Source organism: Giraffa tippelskirchi, chromosome 10 (assembly GCF_054371585.1).
Source record: "Giraffa tippelskirchi isolate mGirTip1 chromosome 10, T2T-mGirTip1v1.2.pri, whole genome shotgun sequence".
Classification (NCBI taxonomy): domain Eukaryota; kingdom Metazoa; phylum Chordata; class Mammalia; order Artiodactyla; family Giraffidae; genus Giraffa; species Giraffa tippelskirchi.
This window is the reverse complement of record NC_137284.1, coordinates 94563331-94589671: the sequence shown is the minus strand read 5'-3', so window position 1 is coordinate 94589671 and position 26341 is coordinate 94563331. Positions and strand designations below refer to the sequence as shown.

General features: G+C 39.0%; 3 protein-coding genes and 1 long non-coding RNA gene across 21 annotated transcripts in view; 2 read left to right on the top strand and 2 right to left on the bottom strand.

The window, feature by feature from the left end:
- BCAP29 (B cell receptor associated protein 29) overlaps window positions 1–6816 on the bottom strand; it is a 56755-nt gene extending 49939 nt beyond the window's left edge. For 4 of the 16 annotated variants that reach the window (XM_081535974.1, XM_081535980.1, XM_081535963.1 and 1 more), the window contains exons 1-3: window positions 6768–6816; window positions 6210–6316; window positions 1044–1144 (exon numbers count right to left, since the gene is read on the bottom strand). Coding sequence is in view for 10 of the 16 variants with exons in the window: in XM_081535963.1 (XP_081392089.1) it covers window positions 1044–1144; window positions 6210–6301 (193 nt within the window). In the remaining 6 variants the exon portion in view is untranslated. Of the gene's footprint in view, window positions 1–1043; window positions 1145–6209; window positions 6317–6526 lie in introns of all 16 variants that reach the window. The other 12 variants (XM_081535978.1, XM_081535966.1, XM_081535972.1 and 9 more) reach the window with 4 other exon arrangements.
- LOC145524172 (uncharacterized) lies at window positions 6472–12017 on the top strand. Its single transcript, XR_014067271.1, has 2 exons — window positions 6472–6918; window positions 8894–12017. It is a non-coding gene; the product is annotated as an uncharacterized LOC145524172 (long non-coding RNA).
- DUS4L (dihydrouridine synthase 4 like) lies at window positions 9233–26312 on the bottom strand. Of its 3 annotated transcripts, none has more exons than XM_081535960.1 (7): window positions 25436–26312; window positions 19667–19800; window positions 16164–16285; window positions 13574–13691; window positions 12409–12531; window positions 11176–11402; window positions 9233–10228 (listed from the first exon to the last, which is right to left on the bottom strand). In XM_081535960.1, exons 2-7 carry the CDS (start codon window positions 19777–19779, stop codon window positions 9969–9971), a joined length of 963 nt encoding a protein of 320 aa, XP_081392086.1. In that variant the 5' UTR covers window positions 19780–19800; window positions 25436–26312; the 3' UTR covers window positions 9233–9968. The 3 variants fall into 3 exon arrangements, with proteins under 3 accessions (XP_081392086.1, XP_081392085.1, XP_081392087.1); XM_081535959.1 differs by having other exon boundaries at window positions 26130–26312; XM_081535961.1 differs by lacking the exon at window positions 25436–26312 and adding an exon at window positions 21681–21747.
- The window catches only part of COG5 (component of oligomeric golgi complex 5), a 283074-nt gene continuing 268998 nt past the window's right edge, over window positions 12266–26341 (top strand). Inside the window, exon 1 of the mRNA XM_081535940.1 lies at window positions 12266–12602. The gene's annotated coding sequence lies outside the window, so the exon portion shown is untranslated. The remainder of the gene's footprint in view (window positions 12603–26341) is intronic.

Below are 26341 nucleotides of genomic sequence, written 5' to 3'. Positions count from 1 at the left end.
CACCGTGGCCCCCTCCCTCTGCCTGGCAAAGCAATAAAGCTATTCTTTTCCACTTCAAAAAAAAAAAGTCTGCCTCTAATTTCTAAGGTATTTGTTATGAAAATTTCAAACATGCTGAAAAACTAGTACAATAAACATCCATATTTCCACTACCTAGATTCAACAATTATTAGCATTTGCCATATTTGCTTTTTTTTTTAACCAACTGAAAGTAAGTTGTAAATATCATGAGACTTTACTTCTATGTATTTCAGCATGCAATTCCTAAGCATAAGGATATAATCCTATGTAACAGGTGTTGGTAAACTTTTTCTGTAAAGAGCAAGTTGTGTATGTTAGGCCACACGGTCTCTGTTTCAACTATTGTACTCTGTAGTTGTTCATACATAGACGACACATAAACAGAATGGCATGGTATGTTCCAATAAAACTTTATTTACAAAAATAGGCAACTGGTCTGCAGGTTATAGGTTGCTGACTTCTGCTATATAATAATAACATTGATATCATAACCAAAGTTAACAAAAACTCCCTAACATTATCTAACAGTCTATATTCAAATTTTTGCAGTAGTACCCAAATGTCTGTGCTATAGTTGTCTTTCAACCAGGGTTCAATCAAGATTCACACCCTGCATCTAAAACTTCTTTTGAGGGCCTAGAGATTCTATTGCCCTGTTTGTCTCCCAAACAGTTAAACCTGTAGATAACTAAGACACCACAATAACAAAGGACTGTATAACTGCTAATTCTGAAAATTAGGCTATGCATCGCAGCATTTAAATCTTAAAACAACATAAAAGAGATTAAGAACCACTGTACTCTGCTGCAATTTATGCTTGTATATATATAACAGTAATCATATCTATCAACATATCAATTATCTACTCCATATACTATCATATACTATACAAAGTCAACTGTATACCAATGGCAGCATCAACTTAATTAAAAACCAATCATTAATAATAATAATTCATTAATGATAATAATAATATAAAAAATTATAGTTAAGCTTAGTCAAAGAAGGACTCTAGTACTTACCTAGAAACAGAACAATCAATAGGATTATAATAGTAAGAAAAGCCTTGTTCCAGAAAGTTGCGATTTTACCCCAAACGCTAAAGGAAAATATCTTCTGCCATCTGTAAAGCAATACAATTACATCAGGTATAAAAAGTCAAGAGAACACTTTGAGACACTTTCTAAATACTAAATTAACATTTTGGCAATTGTGTAGTGAGTGAAAAGAACTACAGAAATTTAATTTTTTGTCATGTAACAGAATTGTCAATTCTTATCAATAAGAATATCTCATGAAATAAAGAACAAGTTTCAAATTTAATAATAATCCGACATGTGATAATCTTCTGTCTGGTGGCTTAAATATTCTTAAGTAAAAGTAACTTCTGAAGTAAATACACATGATCAAAACCTTAAATAGGAATTCTCATAGCAAAAATGTTAAACTACTGATAGAAGTTATCACTTTATATCATTTTCCTTATCAGGATAATAACTCAGAAATAACAAAGATCTACTGTTCTAACAACTAATAACATTTCAGCATTAAGGGGTCTGACTTTCTAAACTATTTATTTTTATAATAAAAAAATAGATACAGTTTCAATGTTTACTCCAAGTAAAAAAGTTTTTCTACTTTTACCATAAGAAAATTAAGAAAATCATTGGGCTATTATACACACATTGAATCACTGAGCTATTACATACACATTAAATCACTGAGCTATTATACAATGTGTGTGTAATACTGTGTGCCACATACATAGTAAATACTGTAAAGAGCAAAAATCTTAAATATATAGCTTGAAAGGGAATTCCCTGGCTGTCCAGTGGTTAGGACTCTGTACTTTCACTGCCGAGTGCCCAGTTTCAATTCCTGGTTGAGGAACTAAGATCCCACAAGATGCATGGCGTGGCAAAAAAGAAAAAAAAAAATCTATCTCTTGAGGGATTTTTATGTGTGTTTATACCCAAGTAATTACATTGAGATCATTACTTGAACATAGAGAAAATGAAATAGGGAAACAGTCTAGATGGAATGAACAATATGAGCAAAGACACAGGTAAGAAAGCATGAGTTATCAATGGCAAAGAGTGACAAAGTAATCTATCACACAACTGAAAAGGTGACAAATTTCACACAAGGGCGTTTTAAATGAGTAACACATTAACTGAGTCAAAAAGAGATATATAAAGATAAGCACTTAAGTAAACTTCAAATTTCCCTTCATGGACCACAGCCTTGTAGTGGTGTGTGGGCCACTACACAAGTGTAGGGCTTGTGTAATTCAATGAAGCCATGAGCCATGCCGGAAAGGGCCACCAAAGATGGATGGCTCATCGTGAAGAATTCTGACAAAACGTGGTCACCTGGAGGAAGAAATGGCAAACCACTCCAGTATTCTTGCTGCAAGAACCCCATAAACAGAATGAAAAGGCAAAAAGATATGACACCGGAAGATGTGCCCCCCCACCCCCTGCCCAGGTTGGAAGGTGTCCAATATGCTAGTGGGGAAGAGCAGAGGGCAATTACTAATAGCTCCAGAAAGAATGACGTAGCTGGGCCAAAGCAGAAATGATGCTCAGTTGTGGATGTGTCTGGTGGTGAAAGTAAAGTCCGATGCTATAAAGAACATTGCATAGGAACCTGGAATGTTAGGTCCATGAATTAAGGTAAAATGGACGTGGTCAAGCAGTAGATGCCAAGAGTGAACATCCACATTTTAGGAATCAGTGAACTAAAATGGACGGGAATGGGCGAATTTAATTCAGATGACCATTATATCTATGTGGGCAAGAATCCCTTAGAAAAAAGGGAGTAGACCTTCATAATCAACAAAAGAGTCTGAAATGCAGACTTGGGTGAAATTTCAAAAATGAGGAATGATTTTGGTTCATTTCCAAGGCAAACCATTCAACATAACAGTATTCAAGTCTATGCCCCAACCACTAAATGCCAAAGAAGCTGAAGCTGCATGGTACTATGAAGACCTACAAGACCTTCTAGAACACACACCAAAAATAACGTGCTTTTCATCACAGGGGACTGGAATGCAAAAATAGGAAGTCAAGAGACACCTGAAGTAATAGGCGAAACTTGACTTGAAGTACAACATGAAGCAGGACAAAGGCTAACGGAGTTTTGTTAGGAGAACACACCGGTCATAGCAAACACCCTTTTCCAACAACACAAGAGATGACTCTACACATGAAATCATCAGATGGTCAATACCAAAATCTGGCTGATTATTTTCTTTGCAGCCAGTGATGGAGAAGCTCTATGCACGCTCAGTCGCTTAGTTGTTTCTGACTCTTTTGCTACCCCATGGACTGTGGCCCCCCAGGCTTTTCTATTGCAGCAAGTGAGTTCAGTAGTTGTGGCTTGCAGGGTATAGAATGCAGGCTCAGTAGTTGTGGTGCATGGGCTTAGCTGCTCCGTGGCATGTGGAATCTTCCCAGACCAAGGATTGAACCCGTGTCCCCTGAAATGGCAGGCAAGATTCTTATCCACTGTGCCACCAGGGAAGTCGCTTAAGATTATGTTTTGAAAACAACTCTAATAATAACCTGAAGTTTGTGGGGAGACAGAGCTGATATGGATGTAGTTTCTTTTGCCTCTTTGCTTCCAACTCCAAGAATACTATTCAAATTTTACATTACAAAGATTTGTATTTTTAGAAAGAAAACTAGCAATACCTTCATCTAGGTCCACATGTAAATTCACATTTCAAGTAAATCAACAGTATAAAAAGGAACACAAAAGGAGACCTGCCCAGACCAGAGGGAACAATTAGCAGTTTATAAGGCTTGATTTAAGGAAAAGCTAATAACAGCTACTATATAGAGTCCTTACTATACTTGCCTTCTAAGCACTTGGCTTAGCTCATTTAATCACCACAAACCACCATATGAGGTGGATACTAGTATTACCTCCATTTTACAGATGAGGAAACTGGCCAGAGATGGTAAATAACTTGCCCAAAGTCACACAGCAGCATGCAGAGTTTCGATATAATCCCAGGCAGTCTAATCTCTGAATATGTGTCTTTCACTAATGGGTTATGTGAGAAAAAAAGTAGATAGCCAAAGTATGATAAATGAAGACTGAAGCCTTTTCTTTGAAGAGTAAGGTGATTACATATGTAAAAGGATAAAAAGATGTGAATACACACAGTAAGGACATATTGTAAATGATCTGTGGACATACATATATATATATGTATACCATGTTTTTCTAGTATATATTTGTCCAAGAGGATCTATTTATATAATGTGTGTACATGTACTCAAATCTACCAAATAGCTACTTTATCAGGATGGAAAAAATATATATTTGACACGAAGAAAAAGATCCATAATCTATGAACCATTTTGAGGGAGAAAAGATCAACTGACAAAAATTTTTTTGCAAATCCTAAAGCTTTATAAGTTAGATGTTAGATGTTTATAAGTAACATCTTTCTTTCTCTTAAATATAGGATTCTAATGTTGCAAGTATTACCAAAAAGCTTAAAAGGGCCAGAATTACTGAGGATTTGAAACAAAATCAATAGGATAAGAGACAGGGTGATGAAATAGAAAGAGCACTAGACTGAAAGGCAGATTCTTGTCCTGAATCTGCCAAAGCTCAACTAGATGACCTTAGGCCACCTTCTCATAGAATGAATAGGTTGAATAAAGTTCAAAAATCTCAAAGGCCCGTTCCTATATTATAATTCTATTTTTTTCTTTCATAAGCAAGAAAATAGTGATGGCACAGCTGAGAGATAAAAATGGAAGTGAGTAAAAATCCAGGTAGGTAAGAAGAAAGTTAAAAGTTGTGGAAGACTACTGGACCCTGAAGATGAACCAACCTGTCCGCAGGGCAAGAAGAGAAATGCAGATGCAGAAAACAGACTTGTGGACACAAGGTCGGGGTGGGAGTGGGGTGGGGGAGTGAATTCGGAGATTGAGATTGACATATATATTCACTACCACTCGTCAAGTAGCTAGCTAGTGGGAACATGCTAAAGCACAGGAAGCTCAGCTCAGTCCTCTGTGGTGATTCAGATGGGTAAGAAAACGGGGTGGGGCGGGAGAGAGGCCCAAGAGGGAGGGAACATATGTATACATATAGCTGACTGACTTCATTGTACTGCAGAAACTACCACAATATTGTAAAGGAATTATACCCCAATTAAAAAAAAAAAACTTTCATAAGTCTCTTCAAGTCAAGGAATATTACTAAATTTCAGTGGGTTATCTGTAGGATCTCATTAATGAATGATTTTCTTTTACATGAACAAACGTGTTGCAACATTTTTACACAAGAGTATTTCATTATTCACACTGCCAAGTCTGGATCTAAAACTGAACTCCTAACAAGTAGGTTACAATACGGGTGGAGAGAGTTAAGGCTACAACTGAAACCCTACTGAAAGACCTTTGACAGTCTTTGACTAAGAAACTAATGTTAAGGAATGGTTCTGATACTTTGCATATTCAGCACTTTTAATTTATACTCATTAATTCTGCATAGGGATAAAGTAGTAAAACTGCCATTAAATGAATACAAATGAATTATGTAAGATCAAAACTAACAATCATTTATTGGCTTAAGTTTCCAAATTGTCTTTCCACTGCCCCAGTGAAATATTTCTGCATCACTGTGTACTATAAACATCATTTATCCATTGACTTTTATTTGGCTCACTATTCCAACTCAGGGCAATAAAACAAAGGTAAAAGCTAACAACAAGACATGTAAAAAGGATGACCATCACTTTATTACATTAGAATTAACAGAACCAAAAGGAAGAGGGACGAGGACCTTCTCCTTTTAGAAGGGAGGGGGAACAGTTATTTGTACATATGTGTGTGCTCATTTGCTCAGTCGTGTTCGACTCTGTGCGATCCCATGGACTGCAGCCCACCAGGCTCCTGTGTCCACGAAATGCTCCTGGCAAGAATACTGGAGTGGGTTGCCTTGCCCTTCTCCAATTTGTACGTATAATAAAAAAGCTTTATGAAGTGATACTTTAATGTGGTCATTAGCTATTACCTAATTGGCGTGTGAATTTATTTTTAAAGAGCACCTTTTATAGAATCAGCACTGAAAATTCTTTTAAGAAAACTTTTTCCGTAACTCACTCAGCCGTCTAAAGAGCTCATCATATATGTTGTTGCAACGATCTGGAGGGTTCCTACCTCTGAGGAGGAATAAAAGGTAGACAGAAGATTAAAATGAGTCCTATTTCAGCGTAAAGAAAAGTTGCAACTGCCGCCCACTGGAGTGTCATTGTTTTTCTTCACACCTAAATAGAGAAACACTTATTTTACTCTGTTGTCTTTCAAAGAAAATTCTATTTAAGGAGAGGCCCTTGAGGCGCGAGGTTTCCGGCCGAGAGGTTTCCGGGGTCCGACACTCCCCTAAATGGGAGGCGCCCGGCAGTGACCCGGGGCGGGAGGGGAAAGGGGAGAGGAGGGAGCGGGTCGAGGGTGGGCCCAGAGGCCCGGGTCGGCACCTCCCCGGCGAGCCTTACGGAACCGGCCAGGCGGCACCGCGGTCGGGCTTTCGGTCCAGGTTCACGGCGTCAGCAGCCCAAAGCCACCCTCCGCTAACGCCCGAGCCCGGTCCCCACCCTCACCCCCGCTCCGCGAACGCGCCGAGGGAAGGGCCGGCCCCGCGGACCAACCGCGGCGATAGCTGCGCGACCCCGCGCCCCACGCCGCCTGGAGGCCCGCGGGGCTCCCGCCCAACCTTACCCCGCCTGCGGCCGCCCGGCTCCCCGCGCTGCTCCGCGGCCGCCGACGCGCGGGACGTCACACGCCGCGGCGGGGGGAGGGGAGCGTGCCCCACCCACACCGCCCCCACGCCGGACCCTTCCCGAACTCCGGCCTCCGGACGTGCCAGGCGGTGCGAACACGATGATTAGCATTAATTGTTTTCTAATTGGGTGGTGGAATTACAGGGTGACGAAGACTCTTCGATCTGGTGCTTAGGGGCTCCCAAGGGCAACTTCTTCTGGGGAGCCAGCTTAACATTATTCTAATAAAGTGTGGTTTGGGTGGGAGGCGTGCGGTTAACCGACGTTCTGAAAGAGCTTGTGGGGTCGGCGACGGAGTGGCATCGGGGCGGGCGGGTTAGACAGGGTGCTGTCAATTTAGTGAACGTGGTTAAAACACTCCTTCCTGGTCTGTATTTTACCGTAGACAGTTTCGTTGGCCGGAACAAGCTATTAGTTACATATTAGAAAGGCCAGGATCTGGTGATTGTGCCGCATTCTCTGAAAATGTAGAATAGGTAGCGCCCAACATTTCGTGTTAGGATTTCTCCTTTTGTCCATGGGCTCGGAAGAGGAAGTACACTTTAGGGATTGGAAAGGAGAACAACGTGGGTATGGATACATTCTTTGAATTACTCTTTTCCGGGTATTCAAATTACGTGAGTACATTCAAATTATGACAGTCCCCCCCCCATATTAACAACATATTAGGAATGCACATCAAAGTATTCTCCTGTAGAGGATTATTTTGGGAACATTAAATAAATGATAAAAATAAGAGGTGGTTATTGAATATAAAAACACATTTAAGTCAGTGTTTTCTCTTTGTCACAAATATACTTGATGACATAGAAAAGACAACATAGGTTAACCATAAAGGACTTAGAAAAAAAAAATTAAGCGCGTTTAGAACTCCTTGCCCTTTACATTGGCTCCTTGGAAACGCTGTGCACCTTACTCTAATTATGCCATTGTCCTCACAACACATATAATTCACCTCAGAGTTAATTAACAAATTTAAAAAGGACTACGTTTTGACTATAACTCCCTATGTGCTAATATGCTACTCATATTTAATGAAAGCAGTTATCTTTAAAAATCCATTAACTGAAAAATGAAAGCAGAGTGTACCTTAAAAAATATAACACGGTGCTTATGTTAAAATGGATTTATCTCATATTCCCAAATTCATGAATTAACCAGTTCTAGATAACTGCTTGTAAGTTTTGATGTTGATGATATAGACCACTATCTTAATTTTAGAACTGTTTTAACAAATTGAGGTAATTCTTGCAGTGGCACCTTCACCACCAACAAAATTCCGTTAGCAGTATCTCCAAACCATGTAACTTTTTTTTTTAATTTTCAATTTTTTGGCTATGCCATGCCATTTGGCTTGTGACAATCTTAGTTCCCTGGCCAGGAGACTGAACCAGTACACTTGATAGTGAAAGCCGGGAAAACTAACCACTGTACTGCCAGGGTATTCCCTAAGCCATGGAACTCTCAAGTTAAAATTATCCTCAACTGCTGGGAAGCATAAAAATAACATTACTAAAAATGGTATGAAAATTAGGTTTTTTAAATAAAACCTGGTTACTCTTCTCCAGGAAATAATATTTCAAGTACACAGTTGTCTTTTGGTATCTGTGGGACATGGGTTCTAGAACTCTTGCAGGTGCCAAAATTTGTGGATACTCAAGTCCCATATATAAAATGTTTTAGCACCAAGGGCGGAGAAGGCAATGGCACCCCACTCCAGTACTCTTGCCTGGAAAATCCCATGGTGGAAGAGCCTGGTAGGCTGCAGACCCATGGGGTCGCTAGGAGTCAGACATGACCGAGCGACTTCACTTTCACTTTTCCCTTTCATGCACTGGAGAAGGAAATGGCAACCCACTCCAGTATTCTTGCCTGGAGAATCCCAGGGACGGGGGAGCCTGGTGGGCTGCCGTCTATGGGGTCGCACAGAGTCGGACACGACTGAAGCGACTTAGCAGCAGCAGCACCACCAAGGGCCAACTATGTAATTATCTCTAGATTATTGACCAAATTTTTATATTTAAGATGTAGGAGATAGATATTAATAGTATCATTTATATACAGGACTGATGCTGAAACCCTAATACTTTGGCCACCTGATGTGAAGAACCGACTCATTGGAAAAGACCCTGATGCTGGGAAAGATTGAAGGCGAGACAAAGGGACGACAGAGGATGAGATGGTTGGATGGCATCACTGACGTGACGGACATGAGTTTGAGTAGGCTTTGGGAGCTGGTGATGGACAGGGAAGCCTGGCGTGCTGCAGTCCATGGGGTCGCAGAGACCTGACTGAGCAACTGAACTGAACTGTTATTTACCAAGCTCTCAGTCTTCTAAGAATTTAGAAGGCTTGAAGTGTAACAAATATAATGTCATTTAAAGAATTTCATGGAATCTTAGCTTTTTTTAATAATGATGTTTTTATTTTTGATGTAGATCATTTGGGGTTTTAATGACTGCGAGGCATGTGAGATTTTAGCTCCCAACCAGGGATCGAAGCTGCACCTCCATACACTGGAAGAAGTATTAACTACTAGATCACCAGGGAAGTCTCCCTTAAGTTACAGAAAACATCCCATCTAATTAATTTGTTACATACAATTTAAAACAAATACCTTGAGGTGTGTAATTCATGAATTAGGCAGTAGCAGTTTAATTTGCCAGTCTAAACTTTGAATTTAAGCCCTGAAAGCAATTCTATACAGAATTTCTTTTTCCTTTTCATTTCATATAGATGTTGGCACTTGCTGTCTCACTTTTCTGCACTGATTTTCATTTAAAACACTTCATGTTAACTAACAGATACCATATGAGCCATATTTTTGTATTAAAATAAAAGTTTTACTTAAAAATGTTAAAAATGTGATTCCTTTAGGAAAAAAATTCTCACATTTACATTCATAATAGGATTCAGAGCAAGGTCTGTCAATGTTTGAAACACCTAGGATCTTTTTTAAAATTAAAATTTGGGTCTACCCTAGAGATCTACTGAACCAGAATCTCTGAGGACGTGGTCCAGGAGTGATTTTTAAAAATTCTGTCAAGGCATTGTTTTTATACTAATGTTTCAGAGTCACTGATTCAAAGTAAAAACCAAGATGTGACCTTCAGTGGTTTCACTGCAGATAGAAAATAATTCAGGAAGTCCGGTCAATCCCATAATGGTCTGTAAGATAATCTAAGACGGCTGATGTGCTTGACAAAGCATTAAATATTCTTTTTTCCTGCCTTGAAGTTATCTTTTCCATCATATACATTAAATGTTGATGGAAACACATATAAGGAGTTCCAAGTTCAAGAGCAATGTCAACCCAGTCCCAGATGCATTTCAGTGGGGTTTCCTCATATCCAGCAAACATGGCCGGGTTTGCTAAGAGTCCTCTTGCAACCATCACACCTACAAATTAAAGCATATTACATTTGTCCACACATTAAGAACTCATAGTTATGGGGTCAAACTCAATGAAACAAACTGAGAATATTAAAAAATAATTTATTACAAGATTTTACAATAACCTTAGTCTCATTCTTATTAAACAGTTCATTTTTATACTTTTTATAAACCAATCAAGTGTAAATGAACTTATAAGACTTTTTTTTTAATGTTTTAAATACTTCTACATTAAAAATTAGTTTTGGGTGTTTTTTCAGGGTAAACTTGGATTGTTATAAATTGGATTTGCTTGAAGTTAAGTTTATTTGCATTCTCTCATCTAGCAATAGGTATCACAGGGCTTGATATGCCAAAGTTGAGGTGGATGATGAAACTGCATAGCAGTCTGGGGTTTCTTTGGCTCCTATAGCCACTGGCACCCCACTCCAGTACTCTTGCCTGGAAAATCCCATGGGTGGAGGAGCCTGATAGGCTGCAGTCCATGGGGTCGCGAAGAGTCAAGACACGACAGAGTGACTTCACTTTCATGCATTGGAGAAGGAAATGGCAACCCACTCCAGTGTTCTTGCCTGGAGAATCCCAGGGACGGGGGAGCCTGGTGGGCTGCCATCTATGGAGTCGCACACAGTCGGACACAACTGAAGCGACTTAGCAGCAGCAGCCACTCTTCCATTCACAAATTCTCATTCTATTCTGTAGGCTCTACTGGTCACTCAGTGGATGAGATGATGGCAGAGAAGTAACTGAACTAATTCACCCCAATTAAAATAATCTGTTGTTCTTAAATTGAAGGATTAACATTTTAGTAAATTGCTTAGCTTAAATTGGTACAACAGGAAAATATGGCTCCATTTGAAAGAAAAATAATGAAAACCACATTAACATTACTCTCCCACCCCCATTTTTTAATTTTTCTAATTAAAAAAAAAGTCAAAGGAGTTATTTCTTACCATCTGTCCCAGTAATATGCCACACGTTTTCTGCTTCTTTTAAGCTTCTGATGTCTCCGTTAGCAACTATAGGTATAGACATACTTTCCTTAATTATTTTAATGGCCTCATAGTGAACTGGCTGATGTCTTTCCTCGACAGTTCTTCCATGGACTGTAATCCAGGAAACTCCTGTTGCTTCAGCCTTTCGACAGAGATCTACAGTTCTTGTAAGGTCATCATGGATCCTATAATTTCAAAATAATATCTATCTTTTTACAGCACACAAATCTTAATGCTAATATCAATAAACTAAACAGAACATTATTTCATCTACTACATTATTTAGTTTAGCTATGCTGTTGATATTATCACCACATACCACTAGCAGTAAAGTTTTGTTCAGGTATCAGTTCCCATTCAAGATCCTGAATTTAGCTATTTCACTATTGGCAACAACAGGATGACAAAGAACTGTTACCTAGTGTGGCTCTTTTTTGGTTTTGATAACTGAAAGATTCATCAAAGTACTATCACAGATGCGTTGAAAGTTGCTATCGTAATATTTGCTGTGCATGCTCCAATCCACAAGTGGGAGAATTATAATAATTTATCAAAATATGTTTTTAACCAGTCACCAAAAAACTATAGTTTTTAGTTTTCGATGTGAAATTTTAGTGCAAATATAATTCCTATTTTCCACTCTTGGTATCAGAAATGTTTCTTAGCATTAGTTATTTCAATAGTACATGGAAAAAGTTGTTTCTTTTGGGAGTGAGTTTTTTAATAATAAAGGGATATTTTGATTTTTGTTAAATATGAAGAAATTGTTTTGAATTATAAATAAAAAATATGCTATCTATTAATTCACTAAGCATCTTTGTTTCAACATTTTTCATATTCTAGATGCCTATGTGGGGCTTCCCAGGTGGCTCAGTAGGTAAAGAATCTGTCTGGCAATGCAGGAGACATAGGAGACATAGGTTCGATCCCATAGGGTCAGGAAGATCCCCTGGAGGAGGGCATGGCAACCCACTCCAGTATTCTTGCCTGGAGAAATCTCATGGAGGAGGAGCCTGGTGGGATACAATCCATGAGGTCACAAAGAGTCACACATGACTGAAGCAACTGAACATGCACGCAGATGACTGCATACTAAAAGACATCTCCACATCTCCAGACAAAAGGAATATTCTTTTATTTCCTGAGTAGTGGATGGACTATCATACCAAGAGATTAAAATATTACCTTTACCTTATTTTAATAGATACTGAAAATCTGGGGTTTTCCACTTGATTTCTTACTTGTTTCACCATGTCTCGAACAAGCTCTGGCTTGTTTATTAAGCAAGCTCCATAACCTTCTGCCAATGCCCACCTTCATAAAGGAAACATAACAACAAATAAATGGTAAACAACTGGAAGAGAAGATGCAATTCTAAAAGCACAGTAAGTGCATTTATTTATTTCTCTACCTAGCAATCTGGAATGGAACCATAATTTTTAAAATTCATAGATCCAACATTTATAAGTATATCAAGATTAGGAAAACATGTTCCCAGAACAAGAAGTATTTAGGGGAAATGGTTTTCACTGGCAAGTGAGAAAATTAAAGTTCATTCAACCAAAACAGATTTAAGTATTTGCAATTAATTGTAATTACTTCAGATTTTTTCAACTCCAAATGTGATGTTTATTATACGTAACAAGAGGTCTTATTAATCTTAAGAGTAGAAAGATATTTTTGGCTTATAGCATTCCAACACCACTAAACAGCTTATTGAACTCTACTAATGAGCATACAAACATGTCTAATCTGATTTGGATTATGCTATATGTAAAGCCTTGACTTTATTCTTTGAACATATTTTGAATTATTGACAGATAATCTAGTATGGTGCCAAGAGATAAGGATATTATCAAATTAAGCACATTCTATCAACACCCAGTTACTCAGACTCAACGAAGTAACTGTAGTATAAGGAGAAAAGGTAATTATGAGAAGGTATTCTTATAACTGAAATTAAGTAAGAAAAAACAAGTGGTGAGCTCCGAAATCATAGAATCACAGTGCTTGGAGCAAGTATGTCTAACATAGCAGTAAGGGGTTGCTATAAACATCAGAGTCTCACATAACTACTTATGGATGAGGTTCAAGGCAGATCCACACATAAAAAAATTCTAGTGGTGAGGTGAGACAAAAACTTGTCAAGGGTCTATACAATGCTGCAGCCATCAGAAAATATCTTTGCATGTGTGTTTCTAAAGAATATATCCTTTGTTTTTCTTGCTTCTTAGAGCCCAAGTTCTTTAAGTATTTTTCTTACTTTTCAGTTTTTGGAATACCAGAATGATAGTTTACCATGTTTACTAGTTTTTCCTAATCTTTTGAAAATTCTTCCAACTTCTTTGAGCTTTACCTCTGAGGGCAACCACAGTTAATGTCTATTCCATTCGCATAAGGACAGACTATACGAGCAGCATCAGATAAAAGTCTTGCATCATTAGCAGCAAACTGAACAATCAATGGGCAATCACCTGATAAAATGAATAGCTCAACATTAAAATTCACAGAAACACACACACACACGAGATAACAAATTTTAATGTTTGTACAGGATAAAATTCTATTTTTAGACTAAGAAGCATGTGTTCAAACAAGATAGCATTAAAATAATTTAAAATAATTTAAATTATTACATGCAATTTAGACTTGGTACAAATTCAAACAGTACAAAATTTGATAAAATGAAAAGTATAACACTTTTGCCAAACAGACTCCTTTCCTAAAGGTGAGATTATACTGCATTCTAAAACATTACGAAATTTGTAAAATTTAAGCAAATGTGAACATTCTAAATACACTGCTATCCCTATGGTGTTTTCCCCTGGTGTACCTGGGATCTATACGCAGACCTATTTTCCTCTTTTTAGTGCATATTCCACTATGACGGGTGAACTACAGACTGTTTTTTATTTGAGGCTCTTGCAAACAATGTTGCAATGAAGATACTCTTACATACACATTTTTGTGCGTTTATTCATGAAGTAAATTCCTAGGACTATAACTGCTGGGCAGGCATTAACATTTCGAAAGATACTACAAAATTTTCTTAGAAGAGTTTACCGATATACATATACATCAATATGGATGCCAGTTCTGGTTTCCTTACAACTTATCCTACACTGTATATGTAACAACATATTTTTTAGTTGTAGCCTCTCTCTCCATACTTTTTGCAGAGTTCTCTATGTGCAATTTTTCTTTTGGTTGCTCCCTTTTTATTATTTAAGTTTAAAAATAAAACAATTAGCTCTGCTATCTATCATAAACATCAAAATATTCTATTTTCTCCAGTTTTTAGTTTGTCTTTGAGCATTATCTGTGCCCAAGGCTTCCCTGGTAGCTCAGATGGTAAAGCGTCTGCCTACAATGCAGGAGACCCGGGTTTGATCCCTGGATCGGAAAGATCCTCTGGAGAAGGAAATGGTAACCCACTCCAGTATTCTTGCCTGGAAAATCCCATGGACTGAGGAGCCTGGTAGGCTATGGTCCATGGGGTAGCAAAGAGTTGGACACGGCTGAGCGACTTCACTTTCACTTTTCTTATATATAACAATCTAAATTTTAATATAGCCAAATGTATCAGAGCTTTCCTAGGTTTTAAAGGACACATTTTACTCATCTTTGGATGTTATAGATTTTGAATAGATGTATTTTGAATTTTCTAAAGGTTTTTTTTAAGATTACCTGTATGAGATTTACTGGGTCTTTACCAAAATGCAGATTTCTTGCTATGGCTCTAGTTCCACTGACTCAGAAGTTCTACGGCAATCTAGTGATTTATAGGATTATCAGAGGATAGGAGAATAAGCTTTTTCCTGAGGATATAGGTAAGGTTCTTTCTGCTTCGTAACTCAAGAGAGTTATAAAATTTCAATTTAACAACCATTTATTGGTCAAATATATTTTCAACGCTGGGCTAGAAGCTGAGGATACAAATGCACAAGAAAAAAATTCCAACCCTCAAGAAGCCCATAGTCCAGTGGGAGAGACAGGCACGTAAGGAGGAAATCACAGTACAGTACAATTAAGTACAACAAAAAGCCTGTGCTTAGGAAACAGGACACGAATGGAGTGTGATTAGGAAAGTTCCTTGGTCACAACTTTGGAGCATTAAGAAGTATGAAGTGTCCTTTCCCAGGAAGACAGAGATGGGGGGCAGGCCTGACTAAGAAGGATACTCTAGGTGGAGCAGTGTGAGAGGTTAGGGGATGTTCAGGGACTTAAACTAACTTAGTATTTCGAAGAATAAAGTTGGCGGGCCATGGAGAAAAACTGATGGAAGATAAAGCTGCAGAACATGTGTTCAGTGTTCTAGATCATGAAGAACTTTCCATATTATCCACACGTGCTGGAATTTTCCTCTTTAGGTCAGTGGCTCTCAATCTTTAGCAAGCTCAGAAGCATCTTAAGGGCTTTTAAAAACACAGATTGCTTGTGACATACCCAGAGTTTCTGATTAAGCAGGCTTGGAGTGAAGTCTGGAATTTCCATTTCTAATGAGTTTTCAGATAATGCTGATGCTAACTGGTCTGGGAAATCACACTTTGAGAACCACTGCTTAAGGTGATGAGAGGTCTAAGGAAGATTTTGAGTTAGGGAAAAGAAGTGATTAAATTTAAGTTTTACAGAGCTCACTCGGAGCTGTCTGCAAGACAGTTTGGGATGGGATAAGGCTGGCGGCACTGAGATAGGAATCTGTCAGGTGAGAGAATGGGGGCCTGAATGGAGGCTGACTTACACTTTGATAAATTATTCATAGTTTACAAGGCACTGAGGAAAAACACATTGTAAAAAGCTTATTAAAAATTTACAGAAAACCAAAAGATTTTAAAATAAACTCTCCGAATTCTGTTGTCCGATTAGACAAGAGTGTTGAGTTTTTTTGTTGTTGTTGTTTTGTTTTTTAAGTTTTACAAAGACAGAAAACTCTGGCTTTCACATACCTTGATTTGTGGTAAATTCACTGTCTCTGGCTTTTGCAGATCTGACAAAATCAGCAGCAACTATCATTGGTGTATAGCACAGATCACAATCGTATTTTCTGACTAGTGTTCTAAAAGACAACCTGTGAGCATATAAAACTTTAATTAGGCATTCAGAAAGCATGATAGCCTATCTTCTTCAGAGTTTAGTTATTCATTAAATACTTATTAAAGTTCTGCTATGGAAAAATGCAGTAGATGTACTCTTCCTATTCCTCTTGCTTAGTGTTAACTAAAAACTCTGGATATTATATACAAAACAAACATAAGGAAACTTATGAAAGGGGGAGAGAAGAGAGCAGACAGGCTAGTGACCTTGGGCAGGACCTAAGGAATGACAATGGTGAGTTCTCCGAGTTTTGTTTTTCCCTCAGATATCCTAGGTTTGAAACAGAAGAAGCTGGCAACCTGGAAACAGCAATGGATGCAAACAAAAACAGCCTCAGCAAAAGCCTGCTCATTCTACCCCAAGGACCAAGAAGGGGGCAGCCCAGCAAGCTTTTAGATAATAACGGCTCTACTCTAGCCCAACACCAGAGAAAAATCTGTGGCCTGCACCTCCACAAGCAAAGCTTGAGTGGGGAGCCTCGACTTCTGGCCTTCCAAAGCTGTCACAAACTCTAACCCCTCCACAGTGGTGTTAGAGAATGTCAGGTAGGGAACTGGGACTTTAATCCTTGCTGGCCAGAAACAAGGAGGCTATCAGTGGAGACCAAGTGGGGAGCCTGGAATTCCACACCAACAGTGCAGCAGCAAGGTACCCTTCTCCCTCACCCCAGGAACAATGTTAGAGAATGCTTAGTAAAGAGCCAGGCCTTTCATCATTGCTCAGCAGTTACCAGGCCACCCCCTGCATGGGGAGCTGGAACTCCTAGCCCCACTCAGCGGTAATGAGGAGCCTTATGCCCCTGGGGTGTCAAAGGAGACCAAGTGGAAAACCTAGACTTCTACCTCTACCTGAGGGTAATGAGGTGGTGCTTTCTCATTCTTCCCCTGCTGTGGTGGTATCAGAAAAAGCTAGTTAGAGCAGAAGTTTCAATATTCAGAATCAAGCACTGTAATCCACCATATTAACAGGTTAAAGAAAAAAAAATCACATGACTGTATCAACCGATGCAGAAAAAGCACTTGACAAAACAGCATTCAGGATTAAAAACTAAAATCTCCAAGAAAAGCAGGAATAGAGGGAACTTTCTCAACTTGATGAGGAACATCCACAAAAAATTCTACATTTCATATTATACTTAAAACTGAAAGAATACTTTTCCTGCCAAATCAAGAACAAGGGAAAGATGTCTGCTCTCATCATTCTTATTCAGCACAGTGCTGGAACTTTGGTCAGTGCAATGAGGCATGAAAATGAAATAAAAGGCATCAGATGGAAAGGAAGAAGTAAAACTATCTCTGTTTGCAAGTGACATAGCTGTCTACTTAGATAATCCTAAGGAATTTATAAGAGGAACCTCCTAGAAGTAACAAGTAAACACAGCAAATTCACAGAATGTAAGAATAAAACACAAAAAGAAATTTTAATTCTATATACCAGCAATGAACACATGAACACCAAAATTGAAAGTATGATAACTGAGTGTAAGACAGAATTTGTATGCTGAAAACTATACAACACTGATGAAGGAAATCAAAGATGTAAATAAATGGAGAGATACTGTGTTCATAAGGAGACTCAACACAACAAAGAATTCAATTCTACCCAAATTGATATGCATATTTAATACAATTCTTATGAAAATTCCACTAAGATTTTTTTTGTAGGTAGAGAAAAGATCATCCTAAAATTCATTTGGAAAGGCAAGGGAACTAAACAGCTAAAACAGTTTTGAAAAAGAAAAGTGGGACTTATCAGATTATTTTATTTCAAGACTTATTACATAGCTACAGTAATCAAGACTGTGTGGTACTGGTAGAGGGACACACAGATCAATAGAACAGAGAATGCAGAAAAAGAACCATATAAACATGCTCAGCTGAGTTTTGATAAAGATGCAAAAGTAATTCAATAATGGAAAGACAGCCTTTTCAACAAATGGTGCTGGAATACACAACTGTCAGCAAAAACAATAAACCAACCAACCTGAGCCTAAGTTTCACACTTATATAGAAACCAGGAATTATGAACTTAAATGTAAAACATAAACTAGAAGACTTTAAGGAAAAAAGTGGGACACAATCTTTAGTATCTGCTGCTGCTGCTGCTGCTAAGTCGCTTCAGTCGTGTCCGACCCTGTGCGACCCCATAGACGGCAGCCCACCAGGCTCCGCCATCCCTGGGATTCTCCAGGCAAGAATACTGGAATGGGTTGCCATTTCCTTCTCCAGTGCATGAAAGGGAAAGTGAAAGTGAAGTCGTTCAGTCGTGTCCGACTCTTAGCAACCCCATGGACTGTAGCCTACCAGGCTCCTCCGTCCATGGGATTAGTATCTAGAGCTACATAAAGATTTCTTATACTTGAAAACAAAAGCACAATCTGCAAAAGGAAATATTGATAAGATGGACTTCATCATTAAGTAAAAACTTTTGCTCTGCAAAAGACATGGTAAGAGAATGAAAAGACAAGCTACTTGCCGGGGGAACACACATGTAAGCCACCTATCTGACAAAAGATCTGTCTATAAAATATAAGAGCTCTTAAAACTCAAGAGCAAGCAAAACTGGGACAACAAAAAAACCAAACAATCTTGATTAAAAAATGGGCAAAGGGTTTGAAGAGATTTCTCCAAAGAAGATACACAAATGGCCAATGAGCACAGGAAAAGATGCTTAACATCACTAGAAAAATACAAATAAAAACCACAATGAGATAATTCACATTCATTAGGATGGCTATTAAAACAATAACAACAACCCCAAAAAACAATGTGTTGATGAGAATGCTGAGGAACTGAAACTCTTGTGCACTGCTGGTAGGAATGTAAAACGGTGTAGCTACTATAGTAAATAGCACAGTAATTACTCAAAAATTAAAAACAGAATTGCCACATAATCTAGTAATTCCACTTCTGGGCAAATACCCTGAAGAACAAAAAGAAAGGTCTCAAAAAGATATTTATATATCCATGTTCATGGAAGCATTATTCCCAAGAGTCAAAAGATAGAAGCAACTCAAGCTGGGCTGAATGAATGAATGGATAAACAAAATGTAATATATACATACAATGGAATATTATTCATTCTTAAAAAGGAAGAAAATTCTGATACATGGTACACATGGGTGAACCTTGAGGATTATGCTCAGTGAAATAAGCCAGTCTTAAAAAGACAAATACTGTGACCACTTAGACCGTACACATGCCAGGCAGGTAACAGCACCAGGACTCAAGCCTGTATCCTAGTCCCAAAGCTAGGTGTTTGAAGATCCATGTGGTGGCGTGGTCTTACTTTTTAAAAAGTCAGAGCATAAGAAGGAAATCACACCTAAGCTCATTAACCATTTAACAACACTTACTTTGAATATCGCACCATTGGGGCGCAGACTTTTACCAGCTGCCCAGAATGAAACATTTCTATTGGATCTTTTCTTTCTTGACATGTTGTAGTTTGTATGCAGTCACTCTTCATGAAAACAGATTTGTTTCAAATCTGAAAAAGACAATCAGTTTGCATGGAGGAAGGCACTTTCACTTGAATCCCATCATTCTTACAATTTCAATTGCCAAGAACATGAATTTTTCATTAGGTTTTGTAGGCTTAGGAATCTTAGTTTCTTTTCATAGTATCGAATAGGATACTAGCGAATTCTGACTTTATTTATATGTCATGGATAGTTTTTAGCACACTGTAAAATTGTAACGTTTATATTTTATATAAATTATGCTTGTTCAAGTCAAAAACTAACAGTTTTGAATTCTATACTTAACTGATTATAGTAACAGTTTCTGCTCAAATTAATAAGTGCTCAGGATGTGTAAAATTAAAAGATGTTTTCCTAGAATACATGTTATTATTTTCCATGTTATTTTAGTTTTTCCATTTTAGTTTCTTTGGCATTGATTTAACCAAGAAATCTGATTGAATCAATTCATATATAGTACTAAGTATGTCTGGCACTTTGAAATATCTTTTTTTATCCAGGAGAGTTAAATGGTAGTAACAGAACAGCTTAAGTACCGAGCATTTCAAAAGATATACTGGTATGTTTAATGTTTATTCTTATTCTTAAATCCTATTCTTTTTATTTGAATCAGAAGGCAAACAAACTTTTAATTATACTTTTAAACATTTAAATGTTTTGTGAACATTGTTTCATGAAAATCTCAATTGTAATCACATAGCTGCACAGTTAGTTCAGTTCAGTCGCTCAGTCGTGTCCGACTCTTTGCAACCCCATGAATTGCAGCACTCCAGGCCTCTCCGTCCATCACCAACTCCCGGAGTCTACCCAAACCCATGTCCATCGAGTCGGTGATGCCATCCAACCATCTCATCCTCTGTCGTCCCCTTCTCCTCCCGCCCCCAATCCTACCCAGCATTAGGGTCTTTTCCAATGAGTCAACTCTTCGCATGAAAAAACAGCAAGGAACATCAGCTTCAACATCAGACCTTCCAATGAACACCCAGGATTGATCTCTTTTAGGATGGATAGATTGGATCTCCTTGCAGTCCAAGGGACTCTCAAGAGTCTTCTCCAACACCACAGTTCAAAAGCATCAATTCTGCGGCACTCAGCTTTCTTCACTGTCCAACTCTCACAACCATACATGACCACTGGAAAAACCATAGCCTTGACTAGACGGACTTTTGTTGGCAAACTAATGTCTCTGCTTTTAAATATGCTATCTAGGTTGGCCATAACCTTCCTTCCAAGGAGTAAGCGTCTTTTAATTTCATGGCTGCAGTGATTCTGGAGCCCAAAAAAATAAAGTCTGACACTGTTTCCACTGTTTCCCCATCTATTTCCCATGAAGTGATGGGACCAGATGCCATGATCTTAGTTTTCTGAACGTTGAGCTTTAAGCCAACTTTTTCACTCTCCTCTTTCACCTTCATCAAGAGGCTCTTTAGATCTTCTTCACTTTCTGCCATAAGGGTGGTGTCATCTGCATATCTGAGGTTATTGATATTTCTCCCAGCAATCTTGATTCCAGCTTGTGTTTCTTCTATACCCAGAGGGACAAGTGATTAAACTAGGTAATTCCTAAGTGTTTTACAGTTGCTATATTGTACTTAAAATCTTATCATTTCATAGTGTTGGCTGCTTACTATATTCCAATTTTGGCCTTAGTAATTTAAAAACAAATATTGGCCAACCTTAGAAAAGTCTAATTGCTCATCATGAAATTTTTTGGTTGTCTAAATCTGAAAGTATTGATATAACCTAAATATAAACTAATAATTTAATTTCCTTAGGTATAATGTACAAGTGGAATAAGATAAACTAGTTTTACTGATCACTGTTGACAAGTTTATCACCATTTATCATCTGACAATAAACATTTAGAGGTGTGTCAACTAAGTGGTACCTTTAATTAAACCCTGAGCCCATCTTCATTGGCTCATAGTCCCTGTATTCTTAATTCTCCATCCTGAGGACCCTGACAATCTTCTTGGAATCCCAGTTGATCTTATTTTTATCCATTCAACAAAGATTAAGTTCCTGCTACATGCTTAGAACACAGATGAAAATATTTTCGGTGTCCTTAAAAATGTAGTAAACAAACTTACACAATAACGCTAATACACACACTCAGACACAATTTCAGCATTGTAGAAATAACTGCCTAGAGGAATCAGTGAAGTTGGGGAAATGTCCAATTACAGAGAACAGTACAAAGGATGCCATGTTGCTAAGTTGCTAAGTCACTTCAGTCGTGTCCGACTCTGTGCGACCACATAGACGGCAGCCCACCAGGCTCCGCCGTCCCTGGGATTCTCTAGGCAAGAATACTGGATTTGGTTGCCATTTCCTTCTCCAGTGCATGAAAGGGAAAAGTGAAAGTGAAGTCGCTCAGTCGTGTCCGACTCTTAGCGACCCCATGGACTGTAGCCCACCAGGCCCCTCTGTCCATGGGATTTTCCAGGCAAGAGTACTGGAGTGGGGTGCCATTGCCTTCTCTAAGGACGCCATAGCAGCATGAAAATACTTGACGTTTTCAGTGAACCATTAAACCATTAATAGTTTAGCACTGCTTGAGCTGTAACTAGACAGGATGTGAGAGGACCTATATAGTAATGGGCTTTATACACCAGGTTAAGACTTTTTAGATTTATACTCTAGGGCCTTGGTTCTCAGACACTTTTCCTCTTCTGTGGGTAATTTTTACATGTGCACTCAACATGTTAACATGTGCATATGACATACTTCCATGGGCATATATTCTTGTGTAAGTTGTTTGTCTCTCCTTGTAGACTAGTTATAATTGAAAAAATTTAGCAGGGAAATGAAGCATGATCAGATTTCTGATTTAGAAAGATTTCACTGGAGCGGTTAGGGGTGTTGATAAAATATCAGTAAGGAGGCCACTGTAGTAGACCAAGCCATGTGTAATGAGTCTTTGATCGGGAGTCTAGGAGTGAGGAAAGAGGAAAGAGAATGCATTTAGGAGCTATTTAGAAATAAAAATAAACTAGCAAGGCATTTAAGGGTTGGAAATCACCTGATGACAGCATGAGTTATATGTGGTAAGAGAGAATACTAGTTTGATGTCAACATTTTTGGCTTTAGAGACTGGTGGATGACAATTCCAATCAATGAGACAGAGAACCAGAAGGAAGAACAGACAGGCTTTGGCAGGGAAACCTGAGTCAACGCTTGGGCACATCAAACAGGTACTCAGCTGATTTCCAGGTGGTGATGCCTCGTACAGGTTATATAGATATGGTTCTCAAACAAAAGCTAGCGATATAGATTGAGAGTCTTTAACCTCTAGGTTAAACCAGAGATCAAATTGTCAACATTCGTTGGATCATTGAAAAAGCAAGAGAGTTCCAGAAAAACATCTACTTCTGCTTCATTGACTGTGCCAAAGCCTTTGACTGTGTGGATCACAATAAACTGTGGAAAATTCTTCAAGAGATGGGAAAACCAGACCACCTTACCTGCCTCCTGAGAAATGTGTGCAGGTCAAGAAGCAACAGTTGGAACTGGACATGGAACAACAGACTGGTTCCAAACTGGGAAAGGAGTACGTCAAGGCTGTATATTGTCACCCTGCTTATTTAACTTATATGCAGAGTACATCATGTGAAATGTCAGGCTGGATGAAACACAAGCTGGAATCAAGACTGCCAGGAGAAATATCAATAACCTCAGATACGCAGATGACAACACCCTTATGGCAGAAAGTGAAGAACTAAAAAGCCTCCTGATGAAGGTGAAAGAGAGTGAAAAAGGTGGCTTAACACTCAACATTCAGAAAACGAAGATCACAGCATCCGGTCCCATCACTTCATGGCAAATAGATGGGGAAATAATGGAAACAGTGAGAGATTTTATTTTCTTGGGCTCCAAAATCACTGCAGATGGTGACTGCAGCCATCAAATTAAAAAGACGCTTATTCCTTGGAAGAAAAGATATGACCGACCTAGAGCAGCATATTAAAAAGCAGAGACATTACTTTGCCGACAAAGCTATGGTTTCTCCAGTAGTCACATATGGATGTGAGTTGGAGTATAAAGAAAGCTGAGCGCCAAAGAATTGATGCTTTTGAACTGTGCTGTTGAAGACTCCTGGACTGCAAGGAGATCAAACCAGTCCATCCGAAAGGAAATCAGTCCTGAATATTCATTGGAAGGACTGATGCTGAAGTTGAAACTCCAATACTTTGGCCACCTGATGTGAAGAACTGACTCTTTGGAAAAGACCCTGATGCTGGGAAAGAGTGAATGCAGGAGGAGAAGGGGATGACAGAGGATGAGATAGTTGGATGGCATCACCGACTGGATGGGCATGAGTTTGAGTTGGTGACGGACAGGGAAGCCTGGCATCCTGCAAGCCTGCAGTCCGTGGGGTCTCAAAGAGTCAGACTGAGCAACTGAAGTGAACCTCTATGTAATATGTTGAAACTAAAAACATGGACAAAGTACTTATGGGTACCATATTGTGTAGAAATCATTAAAAGCACCAACATTTAAGTAAAAAGGGAGAAAAAATTTGAATATAAAGGAGACAGCGAGATGAACTTGGGAGCTGGAAGGAGTAAACCTTAAATGTGATATTCAGAAGCCAAGAGAGGGGTATGTTATTACAAAGGAAGGAGGGGATGAGCATCTTAAACATCACAGAAGAGTCAGGTGAGGTAACGACTAAAAAGCTAGCCCAATGGCAACTAGGTCACTGTGACTTTAGCAGGAATAATTTCATTCTTATTCACTCTTGTTCCCTTACATGGCACAAAGAAGGGTTCCCTTAATAATGTTTTTGCTGAATGAAGAAATCAGTAGTTCTCAATCTTGGTTGTACATTAGAATGATGTAGGGAGATTTTAAGCAGGATGCCCAAATCATACCCCGGAGCAATTACATGTGAATACCTGGGCTTAAGATACAGGTATCAGTGGTTGTTAAAGCTTTCTAGGTGACTTTAATGTGCAGTCAAGCTTCGGGATAAATAAATCCACATCCTCCAAAGCATGTGATACTATTGTTTTGTTTAAATGGGTTTACATGTACCTGTTAGCTCCTTCTGTATAAGACAGGAATTCAGTCTAATGTTTTACACTCATGCTGGTATATACAGGTAGAGATTCAAAATTCTTCACTGAGTGAATGAATATTCTGCAATTTTTCGATGTAAAAGCTAGGAAAGGAAAAATGATCTATAATTCAAAGACAGTGTTTATTTAAAAATTATTAGTCAAATTTTGTGTATTATTGATGGTGAAAACTGTGACTCTGAGCACATTGCTCTTGGCAATTTGTGAGACCTCCATTCAGAACAATCAATCCTATTCACATCAGGATGGATATCAAGTATATTAGGGAAGAACACCCGTGACAAACTCAAGGGTAAGCATAAGAGTGAGCTGAGACTTGCTTGAGTTCTTACGGGTATCTAATACGTTTAGATTTATAAAATACCTCCAACGGCGTTTGGCACGGTTAAGTATTTCACATTCTCAAAAATCTGTTAGCAGAATCAAGAGAACCTGTAGCTCTGGCACTGGGAAAAACTGGTTCCCTGTGTACACACTTACTGCACGCAAAGGAAAACGTATGATCTTTTTACAAAGAAATGCTTAACCTTCTTGCACACGTGTGGCTGACCTGTTAACTTACTATTAATTTATCGAGGGAGAAGTAGAGATGAAAAGTGCCGATGTAATGGGAACTAACTTGATCTTACAGCTCAAAAAATGGAAAATTCATCAATTTATAATAAGGAGAAGTCTGGTGTCGCTCACGACACGTGGCTGAAGCTAAGCAGTAGAAAAGTCCTAAGGTTACTGTCTCATGGGAGAGTAGGTAATGACTGAGTCCCACTTATTTTTGTTTCAGTTGTCCTACTTCATTGATTTTCGGCTCTTCCTAATTGTTCCCAGTATTTATTCCTGGCAACTTTCCTCCCCAAACTTTCTCCACCTGCCTTTACTCCAAGAACGCGAAGCAAGGCATGTGGCAGATACAGGTCACGTGAAAGTCGCTCAGTCGTGTTCGACTCTTTGCGACACCATCGACTTGTTCAGCCCATGGGATTCTCCAGGCCAGAATACAGGAGTGGGTAGCCTTTCCCTTCTCCAGGGAATCTTCCCAACCCAGGTCTCCCGCGTTGCAGGCAGATTCTTTACCAGCTGAGCCACAAGGGAAGCAGATACAGGTAGGTAGCTATTAACACCCGCCAGCTGTACTTGAGGCGTGCAAGCGAAGTTCCCAGAAGCCTCCGCTCTCTTGCCTCCATCAAGAGGCCTCTGTTCTTAGGTTAATTAAATACTTGCTTCAGCGGAAAACCACGCGGCCACGTCCCGGCGCTCACCTTCTCCTCCGCCTGGAGAACGCTGCTAGCACCACGGAGGAAAGCGCCGGTCCCGCGACCTCGGCTTCCTCAACGCGCTGGGCCCTCTGCTCACTAGATCCGGGCCCCACGCCGCTCACAGGTACGTTCGGTTCAGCACAGAAGAACGGATCCTCCTAGTCCGCCGGGAGCAGCGGACGGGGCAGAGCGGGCGGCGCCGAAATTCTGCGTCA

Coding starts and splice junctions, on each gene's coding strand:
- DUS4L (XM_081535960.1), bottom strand. CDS start 19,779: ATGAAGAGTGACTGCATACAAACTACAACATGTCAAGAAAGAAAAGAT. Junction 13,692..16,163: donor TGAATTTACCACAAATCAAG/GTATGTGAAAGC, acceptor TCATTTTATCAG/GTGATTGCCCATTGATTGTT. Junction 10,229..11,175: donor GCATATTACTGGGACAGATG/GTAAGAAATAAC, acceptor TTTAATTTGTAG/GTGTGATGGTTGCAAGAGGA.